The sequence below is a fragment of the Natrix helvetica genome (assembly GCF_964273705.1).
Source record: "Natrix helvetica genome assembly, chromosome: 3".
In the NCBI taxonomy this organism is placed as follows: Eukaryota; Metazoa; Chordata; class Lepidosauria; order Squamata; family Natricidae; genus Natrix; species Natrix helvetica.
In genome coordinates this window covers 83498930-83517415 of record NC_138549.1, presented here as the reverse complement: position 1 = coordinate 83517415, position 18486 = coordinate 83498930, and the positions used below count along the sequence as shown (strand labels likewise).

Sequence of the window (18486 nt, the reverse complement as noted above, 5' to 3'; positions counted from 1 at the left end):
TTGCCAAATTCTTTTGCCTTGAGAAACCAGTGACAAGCTGAACATGGTTTTAGCAGCTGTTGGTTTTTGAACTACTGGATTTTCTTCCCTATAATTATCACTGTGACATCTAGTGCTTAAACATCCAAAGAGCAACACCAGTCTATTACTAAACAGGAGGTGGCATTGCTAATGTGTGCTTGAGAAATTGCTTTAGACAAAACATTCCCAACCTTTTAACTGATTAACAAGTCTGTGCCATTCCTTTTTTTTTTTTTTTTTTTGGCAAGGAAAAATGTTAAACACAAAATAAGGGCACTATTTTCCTTTGAACTTAAACAAATCTGCATTGGCCACATTACAGGATTGTGAAAAATTCTATGCTCTAACATTTGAGAACTGTGTTGATTGGATTTTTTTATTATTATGTGAAATTATACAACAAAATATATTAAATAAAAAGAAAAGGGCTCTGGCTGGTGATTGCCACCATGTTCTCTTATTTGTCTTTACTCCCTCCAAAACTATTTCCTGTTTGACAGGATTTTCCCCCAAAATTGTTCTTTCCTATGTATTGTCATGGACGGTTAAATGGATTAGAATACTTGTAAAGAATCTCTCATGTTTAAAACACTTCAGTTGCTTTCAGAGCATTAGCTTTTAATATAGTGAAAAGGTGTACTGTTCCTATTGAATAGAAAATTAGAAATGTAAGGGGGGAAAAGGCAAACTCAGTAGAAAAACATGGGAAAATTCCAGCAGAAAACAGCAACATCTGATATGTAAAGCTTTATGAATAGAACAAGAATGACTGCACAATTAAAAAAAGAACTTCGGCAGAAACACTCTTTGAACCTGTTCCACAGTAAATAAGTTTCAAAACCTTTGGATGCTCTGAAGAAGATATAAATCATCTACATGCATGCATACATTTTCATTCTAATAGTGCCCCTATCAGCCATCGGTGGACAGATAAACTTATATAGTTAATATATGTTCAATAAATAACCTAAGACTAGAAAAAAACAAAGATATCCTTTGGGACCATAAGAAAAATCACAAAATCCTAATGAAGGATTGATGTAATATAAATTTTGGAATAAAGTTTCTCTATGCTCCAAATATTTTTCCCCCAAGCTTGCATTTTAGGTTGTTATGTTGCATAGTCATTTTTGCACAGGACAGATCTGGACAAAATAGCAATCTTGGTTTATCATTTGCATAAAAACATCCATTGGAAATGTCTTGTCTGCAAGACAACTCCAAATTCCAAGCTTTGTTTAAATGTGGCTCACTCTGGGAGAAGCCACAGCTTCATGTTCAGACAATATGGCAGGCAATGCTTACAAGTATAATCTTTATTGTCATTGTACTTAAATACAATGAAATTGGTTACATTGTACTTAAATACAACGAAGTTACAAAGCGAGTTTGGAAATTATTGGTCAAACATTAGCAGCTAATGTACCATCAGTCTGGCTTTTTAAAATGCAGTCATGAAATAGGAAGAGACATTTATTTAAAGCAGGTTGCTTATATGAGAAAGCATATTCTTACAATATGAAGAAATACGTTCTTTAAAGTTAGGAGTGCAAAAATTATTTGATGGGATAACTTATCAAATTAGATAACAATTATGCTCTGCTTGAATATTATGATATAACTGTCTTGTTCAAGTGGAAGAAAGTAAACTCATTTAGGGTTTGCTCTGCTATTTTGAATATTTTGGACAAAGAATCCAAAATTACCCATCTTGTTCTTAAGGTGTTAACAAAAAGGCAGCCCACCCAAAGTTGGCTGAATTTAATTCTGTTTTAAGACCTCCTGCCAAAACCATAGGCACATCTTCATTAAAAAGACATATTGTATAATCATTGGTACTCATATAAGATTCATATTTATAATGTTTCCACTCATCGTTTCTCTCATAGGCTGGATCATCATCTCAACAAGGTTTTGGAAGTAGCCAGGTAAGGACAGAACATATTATCTTGTTTTATTTGTACTAAGAATTTTGTGTATTTTTGAAGGGCCAATTTACAAAAAAAAAAATCTTTCTTTGCAGAGTGGTTCATCCCATCAAGGTTATGGTTCCCAGGTAAAATCAATCTTTCAGTGAATCTGTTTCAGAAAATGCAAATGCTTGGTTTGTTGTACTTTTGGAATAATAACAATTAGAACATCTGTGGCAAACAAAAGCAAAGATAATAATAGCAGGCGCCTTGGGTCAATCTCAAAACATCTGGAGCACCGTTTGAACACATCAGCATTGACAAAATTACTACCATTCAATTGCAAAAGGCAATTTTATTTGGAACAGCTTACAGCCTGCAATGATTTTAACATCACTACTATCTTTAAGACCAGCAAACATCCACATCTGCTACTTCCAGGTCCTTGGGAAGAACTCAATGGGTGGATAAAAATCCCAAATCCAGTCTAAACATCTGGCTGACTGTGTGACCAACCATAGTACACTATTAAAAACTATTCATCTTTCTGGATAGTTTATCACAGCAATCTTTGGAAATAATCAGTTGACCTATTATTAATATTCCATCATTTTAGCCTGTTCCATTCTTGCTTAAAAAGATGGCCCGTTTTACAAAGGTTCAGTCTGCACCGAATGAATGAATGAATGTTATTCCTTTATAGGAACGGTGGGTTTATTTTCTATTGCTCTTGTTAACAGATAGAAAGTAAACAAATAAATACGCAAATTTTCTTACCCCACCCCCACCCCAACAACCTGACTTAAGTTAAGAGCTTTGACAGCTCCAGAACTTCACAGCCACCACTCTCAATCTATATGAGCATGGGAGCAAATTAGGGCCTCCCACTTGGAAATCTAGCACATACTCTCATGACCAATTGCCTTGTAACCAAAGCCTTTTTGTTAGTAACATCAGATGAAGTAAGCTTTCCTTTATAAACCATTATTTGTTTTCATACAATTAAGTTTCATGTGTCTGTGCAGTTTCTGCCTATTTTGTACTCAGAATATAGAACATCTTTTCAGCAAGAAAAATAACCTCTTCTGTTATAGATTGCATGCACATGTGCAAACACACACACATTATTCTTTGGTGTGACCCACTTTTTCCTGGTGATTGGCAGCCAATGAATAAATGCTGGTTGGGATCTCATCAGTGCCTGCTACAGAATTCTTTCCTAACATCCACACAAATTTGAGAATTGTTTTTCAATGCTTTCTATTCCGCAGTGCTTGATCAACCACCTGTTTAGTCATAGGATTCTTCCACTGCTTAAAAAACAATGAAACTTCATCTCCTTGAAATGGTTTTTTTTTCAGTTCTTTTTGTTGCTACCTCCATTGGGAGCATGGGTTCTCAGCCTGATTTCAAAATCCTTTGGCAAGAGATTGATTTACTGTTCTGCAAGAGATGTGTGTGGGGTTCCAAGATTTGTCACTAGGAGCAGCTTAGCAGCATCCCTTAATGAGAGCAATTAATCCTACAGATAACTTTTACATATACTCTCCCACATTCCACAACCCAGACTACCCACCTTAAATCAGGATAACTGGCTGAACAACAAAATGAACTTTGTCTTCAGTTGCATTTCTTTACTGTAAGAAGGATGAAGGCACCAAGAGAGGATGGGTGTCACTTCATCTACAGACTATAGGGTGGCCATTATTTTTCTAGCAATTTGTAGCCATCTCCAGCTTGTTCATGCCACAGCTGGGATACTGGCTCACAATAGAAGCACCGTGATCAATATACTGTATAGCAGTGATTGAGATACTATATTCTCTTAAAAGGAAATAGCCACATGACTTTGTTTCTTTTTGCCTTACTATAGGGTGGTTCGTATTCTCATGGGATCAGAAATCCTTGTGATGGGGTAGGTCCCTTTTTCTAAACCACCTACTTTGATATAAATGGCACTTAGAGTAATCTGACAATCTTTCCCAATAGCTGTTTGAAATGGCAAATGCCATAATGTTGCAGCTTATGTGGAATGTTAAGTAATAGCATGATAACTCACTTTTTGTTTTAAATAAAATGCAATCGCTTCAGTCAAAGGAGACTTTTTGTTATTTTCCTTCTGTGCATTCTCAGTTATGTTATGCTATTTTAAACTAATTCTCAGCCATCTTAGAATAACTGTGCATCTGGTATTGGAAACTATAAGTCACTAAGGGAATGTATTATTTGCAATCTGTTAAAATGTTTTTAATTATGTATGTATTAATCACATTTGTATAGCCCAACTCACCACAAGTGACTTTGAAGCTATTATTTAAGAAATGAAGCTAAACTAGTTAATGTTGTTAACAAATAGGTTAACAAACATGTTAACATTCAAGTAATGATGGAAATATTTTATGAAATCATGCAAAAATGTTGCCTATGTTTCCCTTCATATAGCTAATAAAACATAATTAAAAGCTTTCGCTATATGTTGTAGGTGGAAGGGTTGATCTAGAAAGTACACAGAATCAGATTACTAAGGTGTAGTTTATTTTGCAATGATTGAAAAGTCTCAATTTTAACAAGGAAGAAAGATAAAACTTAAATATGCAACCTAAGTAAGATGAAGCTGACTCATACATTAATGGGAAACTACCAGGGTCACTTTCACCACTAGTGAAAACTAAACTGAAAAGCATGATAGAAAAATATGGCAAATTACTTCCATAATGTTGTTGAGGGAATAGTTGTGTCTATTAATCTAGGTCAGGGGTCGGCAAACCGCGGCTCTGGAGCCACATGTGGCTCTTTCATTTCTCTGTTGCGGCTCTCTGTCACTCAAAATATGTGTCATAACCGCCCATGTACGACACTTGCCGGCACGCGACTGATTGAGCTTTTCGACCCCCAGTAGATTTTGTGGCTCCTGGTCTTTTCTTTTCTGTGGGAAAGGGATCTAAAAGGCTCCTTGAGTGTTTAAGGTTGCCAAACCCTGATCTAGTTTGTCTGATCTTTGTCGGTCTTGAAAAGGAAAGACTTGTAGTTCTTAATGAAAAATAACCCAAACCAAAAAAAGAGTGCATTTTCATTACATTTGAACATGTGTTTTCCCCTTACAGAGCACTATTGGTAAAATAATCAGCAGTAGCAACTGTCCAAAGGTAAATATGTTTTTCCTCCTGTAATCGTACAATTTGATAGGAAAAAGATACCAATGGGAATCATATTCATGGCTGGGATGTTCTAGACAGCTCATAGTTAAATAATTTCTGTGTGAGATAGGCATTTAGGTCGGATAAGGGCAATCATTTTCCTTTGAGGAACCTCAAATCATAGCCAATATTGCCCTCTATTGTTAATTAGTTCTATACACAAATGATAGGGTTCTTTACATAGACAGCGCATGTGACATATGTGGGTATTGGAAGTCACTGTTTATTCAAGAAAAACATTAACTGCACATATTAACTTCATACATTTTCTGTACAGGGGGTATCAAGTGGATCTTATGGTGGTAGTAGTAGTAGCAGCAGCAGCAGCAGCAGCAGTGGCGGCCAATATGGAAAGGTAAAAATCTTGTTTGGTGTAGATATTATATATAATTGTACATTTCTGAAGGGGAAAAAGTATGCACTATTTGATATTCTGAACAATGTTAGAATTTTGTATGGATCTTGCTGATATACGTGGGGGGGGGGTGAATACTTTTTTACCAGTTGTATGACTTACTAAAGGAGAATGACATAGAAATTAGGAAAGAGAAGTTGCTATAAAATACTATCGAAGTAAGACAAAAGTGGGGAATAGCAGCTTTGTACAATTATATTTAAGATCATCCTTGGATAATTTTTGATTATTTTCTGCATAGTATGGTCAGAGTGGATCCTATGGTGGCAGCAGCAGCCAATATGGACAGGTAAATATTATTTTGATTTAAAAATATATGTAACATATTAGAACGATATATGTATGTATTAGAACAATTAAGCAGTGGAATGAGTTGCCTCCAGAAGTTGTGGGTAGTCTAACACTGGAGATTTTTAAGAAGAGATTGGATGGACATTTGTCTGAAATGGCGTAGAGTTTCCTGCTTGAGCAGGAGGTTGGACTAGAAGACCTCCAAGGTCCCTTCTGTCAGGGTAATGATGATTTAAAACTGACCAGCCAATGTAAGGTTGTAATTTAAGATGATGAAATGAGGATGAGTCAGCAGAGGTATGGCTGCTTTAAGAAGCCGGGTTATTAGGTTTTAGGTTTAGGTTTTATTAAATTTATAGACCGCCCCCTCTCCCCGTAGGGACCCCGTATTGCCACTTTAAGAAGCTGTCTACATAAAGGAGGCCATGAGAGGGCATCTCTCTCTTTCCTCCTGTATTATCTTCATAGTAGTTCTCAGTGTAGAGTTGGAGATTGATTGATTGCCTAGCTGTGCCTAGAGCGTGTGTGTGTGTGTGTGTGTGTGTGTGTGTGTGTGTGTGTGTGTCCTGTATGCGTTGTATATAGAAGTCTTGTATATAAACCACTGTTTGTAAGACAAAACTCTGTGCCCTATATTTTGCTCCTAGGTTGTCTCAAAATAGTAGTCACACTGCAAACTGCAAACAGTTGGAAGTAGACACCTTCCAACTCTATTATTCTGTTATGTGCCTTGATAATACAAAAGAAAGCTAGAATTGTGGAGTTGAAATCTAGAACCATCTAAATCCTATCCTTTGCAAGGTGCACGAAAACTGAAGAGCCTGTTTTAATGACTAGGAGAGAACTATTTGTTAGAGATCTGAAATGTCTCTTCCAAATCATATCAAAATACCCTTAGCTGTAATATATATTAGCTGTGTGCACATTTTTCAAGTAATTTTGTTGTAAATTCTCTTTCAAATATTGACTATCGTAAAATAAAAATTGTAATTTTAAAACATTTTCTGCACAGAGTGGATCATATGGAGGCGGCAGCCAGTATGGACAGGCAAAACTATCATTTAAATACAGTACATATCTAATTATGGCAACATGTGACAATAGCCAAAGATGAGCAGAGAAATTCTACACGTAGATCAAGTCAAAGCAGGGAGGTTATGTAACTGGTGTGGATATTGAGGTCAGATATTGAATCCGACAGTCCAGGAGGGGAGAGAAGAAAATCCTCAAGGAGAAAATGCAAACCTGGTTTGGAAAGCTTAATTTTAGTCACAGGCTTTGTGAAAGCAACTAAGGCCTACTAATAAGGGGCAGGAGTTTCCACTAGAACAAGGATGTCAAACTCCATTTCATTGAGGGTTGCATCAGGGTTGTGTTTGACTTCGGGATGTTTGTTTGTGGAGTGGATGTGGCTAGGGTGGGCATGGCCAGCTCGACGTCATTTGTGTCAGAGGTCCCTGTGGTGGCCCAACAGCTCTGCCAGCGAAAATGGCCTCCAGAGCTCCGTTTTCAGCTGGGACGGCCTCCTGCAACCCTCTGCCAGTGAAAACTGAGCTCTGTTTTCACTGCAGTGCATGCCAGTCCTTTGTTGTTTCTGAGGTGGCCCTGTGGGCCGGATCTAAGCACCCTGCAGGCTGGATCCGGCCCCTTGAGTTTGACACTACTGCTCTAGAGCAACGAAAAAAGATCAAGATGAGAGTTTGAAGACAAGCTCCTTTTTATAATCAAAGGTAGGAAGCCTTCAATTGCACAGTGATGACCACCATTTGACTTTTTTGACATGCCCTCCCTGCGCATGACAGATTCTAGGTCTTTGTAGTGCACATACAGGAGGACGGTCAATACACTCCCACAGACAAATGAGGACATGCTGAAGCTCACATTTCTGTACTGCCGCAGAAGACAACGCCATAAGTATCAGCCCACAGATTCAATAGATCTCAATCTTGTCACTGCCAATCCTCACATAACTGTCCTAGGGAAGGTCTTGATTACTATGACCGTCCTCTCAAAACTTGTTTCAGAAAAACCATCTACACAAGATGCAGCCCCAACATACCTATCTGGGCAGAAATGCCAACAATCCAGACTAGAGGAGAAAAGATTCCTTGGCAGGATTCCCAAGTGAGGGACCAGACCTTGTGAGAAGGAAAGCCAAAGCCATACATATTGGCAGAGGCTACCTTCAGAAGTTGCTTCCCTGGGAAACAGAAGACACAAATTAGATCTCTAGCAGGAGGAAGGGGATTTATATAAAATTTATTTTATGGTGTATGTGTGTGTGTGGGCGTGTGTGTGTATTCCTTTTTACAACCCTGTAATCCCTTACTGTATATTTATATTTTATATTCAAAATATTAAAATGGCTTTGTCGTATTCAAGTGGTTTGTTTGTTATAACATAAAGAAAAATGCAGAACTAGCATTTTGAAGTAAATATATATTAATGCTAATTTTTAATGTATATTTCTGTGCAGAGTGGATCCTATGGGAGCAACAGCCAATATGGACAGGTAAAACTGTTTTATTGTATGATACTGTGGAAAATCTGCTCTAGCAATAGATCAAAATGAGCGTTTCAGTTATTGCTGCTTTTAAATATAATAAAATAAGCTTTTCTGTTCATTGTAATTTCAGAATATAAAAAGCATCTTTGTGCAATTATATTAATGGGGTTGCGTTTTACACTGGAGGTGGCTGATAAAGTAAGAGAGAAGATCCCACCTCATGAGTATCAAACTTGATCGTGTCATGTGACATCACGTGACGTACCATGGCATTTTTCCCTTTGCACAGGCAGGGTGGGCGTGGCCTGTGCATGATGCCGGCTGCCAGTTTGACTCCCCTGTCCCACTTCTATACTGCAAGCGAACTGGGCTCCTAGCTTTATCTAAGTCTTGTTAATTTTAATGTTTTCATATTTGTGTGTTTATTGCATTGTAAGTTCCCCAAAGTCTCTCTGGACAGTGAGATGGGAGTCATATAAATTTAATTAATTAATTTATTGATTGATTTATTGATTATTAATAAATAAATGTTTTATAATGTATTTTCTGTACAGGCTGGACAGAGCGGATCCTATGGGAGCAGCAGCCAAAATGGACAGGTAAAACTGTGCTACCATATAATGTCAAGCTCCAAAAACCAAAGAAAGATATGCAGAAAAACTTCTAAGCAGTTTCCTTCATTGTTCCTCACCTACAGACAGAATCTTGCCAGACTAAAGCAGACTACTTGCATCATTAAAAATAGGCACTGTCTGAGAACTTCTAGGGAGGAGCTCTCTTGACCCTTTTCCTCCCAAGCAAACTATCTCAACTCTCTTGCTCCCCTGGAATACCACCCCTCCCTTCTAGGAATCCAAACTAATTCCACCATATAATATGTGTATAAAAAAGCCTATAATAATAGATAAAAATGAGCATTTTACAGCACTCTTCTGCAGTTATATTAATTGTTTTTATAATATATTTGCTATGCAGACTGGACAGAGTGGATCCTGTGGGAGCAGCAGCCATTATGGACAGATAAAATTGTGTTACCATATCATGTGTGTAGAAAATATGCTACAGTAATAGCTAATCGCAAAAAAAAAAGACATTTGTATTTCTATATATTTCAGCTTCTGAGTATAAAAAAGCAGCCTTGCTTAAATGTATTGTTTTATAATTTTTTTCCCCTGTATTTTTTTGACAGAGTGGATCCTATGGGAGCAGCAGTCAATATGGACAGGTAAAACTGTTTTGTTATACGATACATGTAGAAAATGTGCTATAATAATAGATCAAAACGAGCGTTTCGGTTTATTGCTGCTTTTAAATATAATAAAATAGGATTTTCTGTTTCAGAATATAAAAATCAGGTTTGTGTAGTTATATTAAGGGGGGGAGGGCGGGTTACACTGGAGGTGGCTGGTAAAAGTAAGAGAGAAGATCCTGCCTCTATATGGCAAATGTACTGAGTTCCTAGCTTTATCTAAGTCTTCTTAATTTTAATGTTTTTATATTTGTATGTTTACTGCATTGTAAGCCGCCCAAAGTCTCTTTGACCATGTGATGGGAGTCGTATAAATGTAATCAATCAATCAATCAATCAATCAATCAATGTTTTATAATGTATTTTTTGTTCAGGCTGGGCAGAGCGGATCCTATGGAAGCAGCAGCCAACATGGACAGGTAAAACTGTGTTACTATATGATTAGAAATATGCTATAGCAATAGATAACGCAAAGAAAGATGAGCATTTCCATCTACTTTCAGTTGTTTTGTGCAAATATATTAATATCTTTATATGCATTTTTGTACTGGGTGGAGCAGCTCTCAGTATGGAAAGGTAAACTATTGAGCAATGTATAAATAATGTATTTCGTGGGCAGATGTAAACTATTTTTTAAAATTTAGCATTAATGTTTATTTCTGCTCTAAATGTAAAAAAAGATCTATCTATCTATCTATCTATCTATCTATCTATCTATCAATCAATCAATCATCCGCCTGGCCAACCTAAACTTTTCTAAAACTGTCCCAGAGTAACTGTTTTCTTTTATTCTTGTCAACATGGGTGATCTTGAGTAAGGCATGCTTGAATACTTTTTAATTCCGTGCGCCTCAGACTATGATATTTAAGTGGCTCTCTCACAATAAGAAATAATTGGATCCATTTCTTATTTCCTTTGCAGGGTTCCCAAACTAGTGGAGGCTCCAACATTAAGGGTTGTGGTGAAGTAAGTACAGAATAGTTCATATAAAATAAGTAGTATTTTATTTTGAAATGGTAACCTTTCACTTATTTCTCAAATAACATAAAGTTGTAACACCACTCAACCGTATCACTTAGAAATCCTTATTATATTTAAGTATCACAATGAGCGACGCAATGGCCTGGAGGTGAAGACACTTGCCTCCCACTCAGGAAACTGAGAGCTCAATCCTAGATTTTTCTCTATCAGGGCGCAAAGAGAAAATATCAGCTGCGAATGCCACATAGGAGTCAGGAAGGGCATCCAGCTAGTAAACACTGAGCTCTATTCAATCACCTAGATTCCATCTCAATAAAAGGGATTAAGGGTCCTAAGAAGGTCTCTTACTATATGTTCTATATAAATTCAAGGATAATAATCCTAATGACAGAAGTTACACCTAATATCAATCCATTTACTGTCCATTATTTCTTAGATTTGATCTCTGTAGCTTTCATTTATTCCTCCAACAGTTCAAAGCTCAGCTAACGTAAGAAAGCCCTGCAGTGGGGGTAAAAAATATTTCTGTTTCATTATGATTTTGTCTTCATTTCTATGCATTTGGGAAAAATCCTTTCTGAAGAAAAAGAAACAATTACAATGGAGCAAAATATTTATCTTTCTTTGTGCTGTTGTTTTTAATTACTGTCCTTTCTGTGGGTTTTCAATTTTCTTTGAAGAATGATTTTTCTCAAACTTGAAAAGAAAACATTGGCTGTCTTGGATTTTTTTCTGCAACAGCTTTTAGGCTTATTTTGAGCCCATGCTTTTTTAAATCTATGAATGGCACTACTGTTCAGCCTTTTCTGAAGAATGAGTAGCAAGATTTTTTAGATGGAATCAATTATAAACCTTTCAAATTAGGAGTGCAAAACTTTGTATACAGTGTAGTGTTTCCTGTACCTCTTTGCTGCCATCTAGTGGCTGTGTGGATTCCCTAGTACAGTATTCTTATTTAGGTTGCAATACTCTGAGTAAATTATTGGTTTACTTTTTGAAATTCCAGGAATTGTAATACAAGATATTGTGAACTCACTATGCTGTAGTTGTGCCTATTCTGATAGAGTGAGCATTGTTTAAAAGTACCTTGTACCAAAAATTTTCCATAGCCTTCAGATAAAATTGGCCAAGTGGGAAAAGTTAGTTTGGATGTTTTGATGAGCAAGCTGCATATGCAGAGGCATAATTTAGAACACAAAAGATTGTTGTTTTCATTTCATTTCATGTTTATAATATTTTTACTTTAACAGAACCCAAGAAACTGTAGACGCAAAAGGGCTGCACCAGCTCCAGTAAGTACACTGACTAACCAAATGGAGATTTTCTTCAAATCAAACCTAACCTGGTTTGTGACTTGTGTTTTCTCTCCCACAGAATATACTTAAGACATTGATCAATAAGATTCGGGGGAAAAGGGTATGTGCTTTTTCTCATCACTATAAGTCCTGATTCAATCTGCTTTGTGAATGTGAGGGGCATTTTGTTTTGTTTTTTACTTCAAGCTCTTTGCATTCAGTTATAAAGATCTCTTTGTCAACCCTTAAGAGAAAAAGGCATTATTTCTGACAATAAGCAAACACATTTATTTGCTTATCCAAGTTCTGGTTGCCTCTTATGCTTTTAATTAACACCTTCTATTCTAATTGATTTGTGTCTGGATTCAGGTCTGGTATGTAACTGCAGTGGGAAACCACGGAGGGATGCTGGAGTTACAGGCTAAACTGGAAAGTTAAAAAAAATCATTCAGAAAAGATAACCACTGACTACATTTTTAATACTACAAAGTAATCTGTATCTAGAGGAACTTTAACCTGCTGGCTGATTTCCATGCTGGGGCCAACGTTATATTGGCACATGTTTTATCTTCCAAAGAAGGCTCGGGCAATAATGTCACACCAGAGCAGTGTATTTTCACAATCTGTTGCTGTATCTCAATAAAGGGTGCTTGAGCTCCCAATGGTTATCTCTTGGTTTAATAGTCATTATACTTACTGATTCGATTTTTGTAGTTTCTCAAGGCATTAAATGAAAGGAAGACTAAAATGTACTTTTGCTTTTCAACAAGTTCACACTCTTACCAGAGCAACCAGAAGTGAAAAGGCACTGACCAAATTATTTCCTTAGTTTTGATTTGAACTTCACATTCCTTTCCACTATCACAGAATTGCCCAAAATTCACTACACACCACAACTGTTTTCTATATGGGGAAACTATGCATGCCCCATGGTAATAACAGAATGAAAGAACTACTTTTTGACTTTTTGTCACACACACACACCTCAAATTATGACTTTTCCAACAAAAACAACCACTCCTATACATTCAGGATTTTCAAAATGTTACAGTCTCAAAATGTTACAGTCTCAAAATGTTCCAACCTCAAAAGACTTGATTATGTTCGTCACTTAAACTTGGGACTGCTTGAAATAGAAGTTTTCCGCTAGTATATATTATTATATAAAAGTAAAAAGTTGAGCCTTAAGTTACTAGTGTATTCTACTGCACCAAAAGAATTCCGAAATCAATGCCTTTTTTTTCTTTTTCCCTCTGCCGTGCACTTTTTTCTCTTCTTCTTTTCCCTCCTTATTTTTCCATTACCTTCTTTTTTTTTTTTTGTATGTTTTGTATACCTTATTTATAACATGAACTTTCAGGTTTATGGAATATGATATTAAAGATAAGAGTGGGCATTATAAATCTCACATAGTGTGTTTTAAGGGATATATAAAATGACATGAAGCAATAAATAGATTATGAATACACTATAGAGGAGCTGTGGTGGCATAGTAGTTGGAATGCAGTACTTGCAGGCTAATTCTGCTGACTGCCAGGAGTTCAATCCTCACTGGCTCAAGGTTGACTCAGCCTTCCATCCTTCTGAGGTTGGTAAAATGACCCAGATTATTATCTAATCTAAATTAGATTATTAACCGTTTAGAGAGGGTTGTAAAGCACTGTGAAGCGGTATATGCCTAAATGCTAGTGCTATAAATGACTTCATAAGGCTTTTTCAGGCAGCCCTGCACATGTTCATGTTGTCTACCAATTATTCAGCTGGCAAGAAAGTATATGCCAACATAAAACGTATCACCCTTACTATTGATCCCTGTTCTGCTGCAGCAAAAGGCCAGCATTTTCCTCACAGCTATTTCTAAGCATGACTCTAATATGCTTCAGAAAAAAAGATAAACCTGAATTAAAAAAAAAAAAAAGCCCAGCTGCCAGATTGCAGTTATGGAAGTGGGGTACAGAGCAAAGTGGGAGGGAACTTACCTAAAGCTTCTGATCAATGCAATCCCTCCACTACATGATGACTTGTCATTGAAAGAGCAGGAGGAAGCAGATAATTATTAGAATAAGTGAGTTCCACCTTATACAAGCCCTGCAAAGTAGTGAATATGTAAGGAACCCAGTGTTCTGACCTAGGCTTCCTGATTAAGCATAAATCACACACTTAGTCCCAAAAACCTTCTTTTATTGAAACGGCTGTGACTTATGGTCATTCACAGCCCGTAATGATTCACAAACACTCTGTGAACTGTCCGACAGATGTCTGCCACAGTCTTTCAGGGTAATGCTGATAAGCACCCACCTTTATCTCCCTTGAAACACTGCCAGAGACCTAATTGCCAGTTAGGTTTGCAAGGCCAAATGGAGCACAGAGTCAAATGGAGCTTCAGAGTTTAAACCGACCAGAATGAACAAAATTGCTTCCTGCAAAGGCTCACATCCATTTGCTCCTTTTTTATGTCTTATGGGAGGGGCCAATCATCTCCAAGCCTTACTCTCGAGTCACCCCTTTTGTCTTAACTGCTCTTGCCTCTTGGCAGCTCTGTGCATGCGCACACTGGGAACAGGCTCACACTATTCTTCTGCCTCGCTGATGTCAGGCTCCGGAGGCAGCATAAAACTACCAGATTGCCCTGGCCCACTCTCTGCCTCCGATGCAGAGCCCTCACCCGAGCCTTCTCCAGACTCCAGGACTGGCCCATATTCCTCCCCAACCTCCTCACTCTCCAACTCTGCTGCCAGCTCGGTAGGCTGCCAGCGGATCACAACACTCAGCAAGATCCAAAAGAGGCCAACAACGGATGGTGGTGGTGGGAAGTCAAGAAGTCCTGAATATGGGTGGTGACCCATATTTCTCACATAATTTGTAATAACGTAACAAAACATCTTTAACTGCTATCTTTATTTTCAGAATGAAGCCCTTAATTCAGAACAAAAGTATACCAATGAGCAGGTAAGAATTTCAGCTTCATTCTGTTTAAAGTCCATGTTGGTAAATAGTTGCTAGAATTGGGATATTTAAGAGCCTAATCAGATTGCCATGTTAAAGTGCTATACATCAGTTCTTGAGCCAACAGAAAAATGTGACTTCGATTGCCTTAATAACAACACCAGCAATTGCTAAGGAAATAACTGATGCATTTTCCCAATTTCTTTCTGTATCCGCAAAGCCTAGTCTTCTGCTTGTGTAGGAGAAGGATCAGAAACCCTTCCACTAATGTGGGCAAGGTTGAGTGAGGACAGGCAAGTGCTTGAAATGTCATGTTTAGGTGTTATGCTGCTCCTTGTCTGGGTGGGCCGAGCCTGGGAAAATTAGAAGAAAGGAACCTGAGACCAGATAGGTCCTTTATCAAAACCATATTTAGGGAATGCTCCACACCAGAGGTGGTATTCAGCAGGTTCCAACCAGTTCTGGAGAACTGGTAGCAGAAATTTTGAGTAGTTTGGAGAACCAGTAAATGCCACCTCTGACTGGCCCTGCCCCCATCTATTCTCTGCCTCCTGAGTTGCAGCTGATCGGGAGGAAATAGGGATTTTGCATATCCTTTCCCTGCCATGCCCACCAAGCCATGCCCACAGAACAGGTAGTAAAAAATTTTGAATCCCACCAAGGCTGCGAAATGCAGAAGTCTGTTATCACATAAGGGTGGGAGAAAGAGGTAGTGTTTAAATATAATGGTTTGATATCAATATGGCTTGCTTCCTAGGTCCTGCAGTAGCTGAACTTCTTTGTTGTCTGACCACCTTTGAATCTACATTTAAAGCAACTTATCTATCTGACCTTGTCCTTGATTCCCTGCTGCTAGCTCCAGAAAGCAGATTTGAGTTCCTAGAATTTAGATTTATTTCTGTGCACAAGATGAAGCTCTGACAGCAAAGCAAGCTATTCCTATTCCCAGTCCCGTGGAAGAAGAGAATTGTTTTAAGACTAAAACCATGCTTATCAACCTTCTTGCAAATCAACTGATGGTTAAATTGGTTGCCGACCCTTTATTCCAATATCAGAATTATGGGTTGACTCAGATTGAACAAGCAGAACTATTGCTATTGGGCTCTACCTAAGATCCAGCAATTGTAGAAACAAGTAAAAAAACTGACAACCACAGGAATCTTGGCAAATATTCTGCCTTTTTTTATTCAGTATGATTTATACACCTCTCTAAGACCTAAGGATTTATTTACAAATTGCTCTCAGGATTTATAATTGGAAGGTGAATCAAAATGGGTGACCTCTCTTCTCCAACAAGGGAACCATTCCATGTGAAAGTGCGTTGCTGATCTCCAGTTAGCAACTCAGGTTGCCAGTTGGAATAAAAGAGGCTTAAATGGCTAATTGGAAGCAGTACTACTAGGTAAAAGAGAGGATTACAAAGACTTTGTCTATATTAATTCAACTATACTTGGGGATTGATGGGAGGTCTGAGGAACTATGGCAGAGAATGGATGGGTCACCACTATTATCTTCTGTTCTATCCTTCTCTGTCAAACTAATTGGACACTTTGGATGTTGAACCCCTGGAGTTGGGTTGTGCAGTGCTCACATTGCTTGAGAAAAGAAGCATTCATGCATATAAACACTATGTTTATACTGTGGGGAATCTCACCACTTTACATGGCAATGTCCATCTCAGATCCTCCACCCTCCCTTCCAAAACATCAACAACATCCTCTGTTAACTATTAGAGATCATAACCCAATTCCTCTCATCTCTAAACTTTTACAACAGCTGAATAACACCTTTTTTTTTCCAAATTGGATTTCATATCTTCTTCCCTAGTTTCTGGTGGTCTCAATTTACAACAGACGTAAAAGTGACATTTTTATCATGGTACAAAGCTTCATACTACCTAGCCAATTACTGCACTCTCCGAATTACTGCAAGGATTAACAAACACAGTTTGCTTGGACTTTATTACTGACTACCACATGTTGTTTGTTTGGATGCCATTCTGCTACTACTGGACCTTTTCTCTAAAATGGCCCTTTTCATCTCTTTTTGTGGCCTTCTATACATTCCAGAGAATGTCTATTTGTTTGTTCACTGTGGTTTTTTTTCCAGAACTACAGATTGACTAATCATTTTATTTTGGACAGAGGCCGCTCAATTCACAGAACATTTTTTTTGGCACTATAACAGCAACTGAATTAATGTTCCACCCGTCTTCTGTTCATCATCCACAATCTGACAGAGGAATGGAAAGAACAAATATCACACAGAACAACACTTTCTTTGCTACATAAATGACCAACTCAAAACCTGGCCTGAGGTTTAGCTATGGTTCAATTAATTCATGCCTCTACTCAAATGTCTCCATTTCAGGCTGTTTATGATTCTGCTTACACCTGCTCTTGATACTTCTTGGTTTCCACTCATTCCATTTTTACCATAAACTGCAAGATATGCTGTGACACTTCAAGGATCAACTTCCTGTAAATGCCCTGCTACCCATCACCAAAAGGAAGACCATTCTATTGCTGTTGGATACGACACCCAGCTTTCTACTAGGTTCTCGTCTTCAATCCAACTGTCTAAAAGCTGTATGCCAAGTTTATCAGGCTGTTTACGGTACTTACATAGATCGGTCCCATTACCTTTTGTGTGCAGCTTCCATCTACACTAAAAATACACCTGGTCTTTTGGCATTGTTTCCTGGGTCAAAAATGCCCCTTTTGCTCTTTGTGCACTTCAGCTTCATTCTTTCTCTGTAAAGGAAACTGACCTCGGAAAAGGAGGGAAGCAATTGTATCAGTAACAAGAGGAACACAGAAATTACCACCCCAAAGATTTAGTGGGGAGGGAGGGAGTTCTGGATGAGGGAGAATTGATGACAAAGATATTGAGAACTTCTCCAATGTTTGTCAGGAAATATCCCAGGCAAGAGGATGGAAGGGCTTATAAATTTAACAAACAAATAAATAATAGATGCCCCTTAAGGTGGGGAAATTTTGTCTACTCCACATGATAGAAGGAAACAGAGAGAGGAAAAGTTAGCCCATCCAGCACAAGAGGAAGAGAGAAATCGCTAGCAATGTCCAGATCCCAGGGAGAAAAGAAAAGGGAAAACAGAGTAATAGTGTGAGGGCTGAAGTTGACAGGGCCAGAAGCAATGTGCAGTTCTTTTACACATCTAAGACTGAGAAATAAATAGCAGGAAATCTATTGCCACATAAGTGTGTAAAAAAGGGACATGATATTTAAGCACTGGCTTTGTAACAAATATAATTTGATTTTTAGACCTGTTGTAATTGAACTTTGTTGTTAAAGCTATTCTGGTGTCTTTAAATAAAAGCAATTTATCTATTTACACTTGTCCGTGATTATTTGTTACCAACTCCTGAGTATAGGTTTGAGTTCTGGGGAGATTTATTTCTGGATTATGGTGAAGCTCTGGCAGAGCTTTGATCTTGCTTAAGGATGCAAGGGAATGGAAGCAGGCAGCAAGACAGCAACTCCTTGTAGAGAGGAGCATCCAGAAATAGCCTGTGAATGGCCATTAAAGAGGAATATAGCAGGGAAGGGGAAATGGTGCTGTCCAACCGAAGTAAACAGTGAAAAGTATGGTTATGTAAAAACCCTTGTTGGAAAAGGTGTGGAAAACTATATTGTGCCCTGTGCTGGCAAAC

General features: G+C 37.9%; 1 protein-coding gene across 5 annotated transcripts in view; it reads left to right on the top strand.

The window, feature by feature from the left end:
* Positions 1-18486, top strand: part of LOC309389661 (uncharacterized protein) — an 88963-nt gene that overhangs the window by 36904 nt on the left and 33573 nt on the right. For all 5 annotated transcript variants that reach the window (XM_081948259.1, XM_081948260.1, XM_081948258.1 and 2 more), the window contains exons 23-36: positions 1911-1949; positions 2045-2077; positions 3805-3846; positions 5036-5077; positions 5406-5483; positions 5785-5832; positions 8311-8346; positions 8895-8939; positions 9530-9565; positions 9964-10008; positions 10512-10556; positions 11822-11863; positions 11946-11987; positions 14774-14815. In XM_081948259.1, the coding sequence (XP_081804385.1) occupies positions 1911-1949; positions 2045-2077; positions 3805-3846; positions 5036-5077; positions 5406-5483; positions 5785-5832; positions 8311-8346; positions 8895-8939; positions 9530-9565; positions 9964-10008; positions 10512-10556; positions 11822-11863; positions 11946-11987; positions 14774-14815 (615 nt within the window). The remainder of the gene's footprint in view (positions 1-1910; positions 1950-2044; positions 2078-3804; positions 3847-5035; positions 5078-5405; positions 5484-5784; positions 5833-8310; positions 8347-8894; positions 8940-9529; positions 9566-9963; positions 10009-10511; positions 10557-11821; positions 11864-11945; positions 11988-14773; positions 14816-18486) is intronic.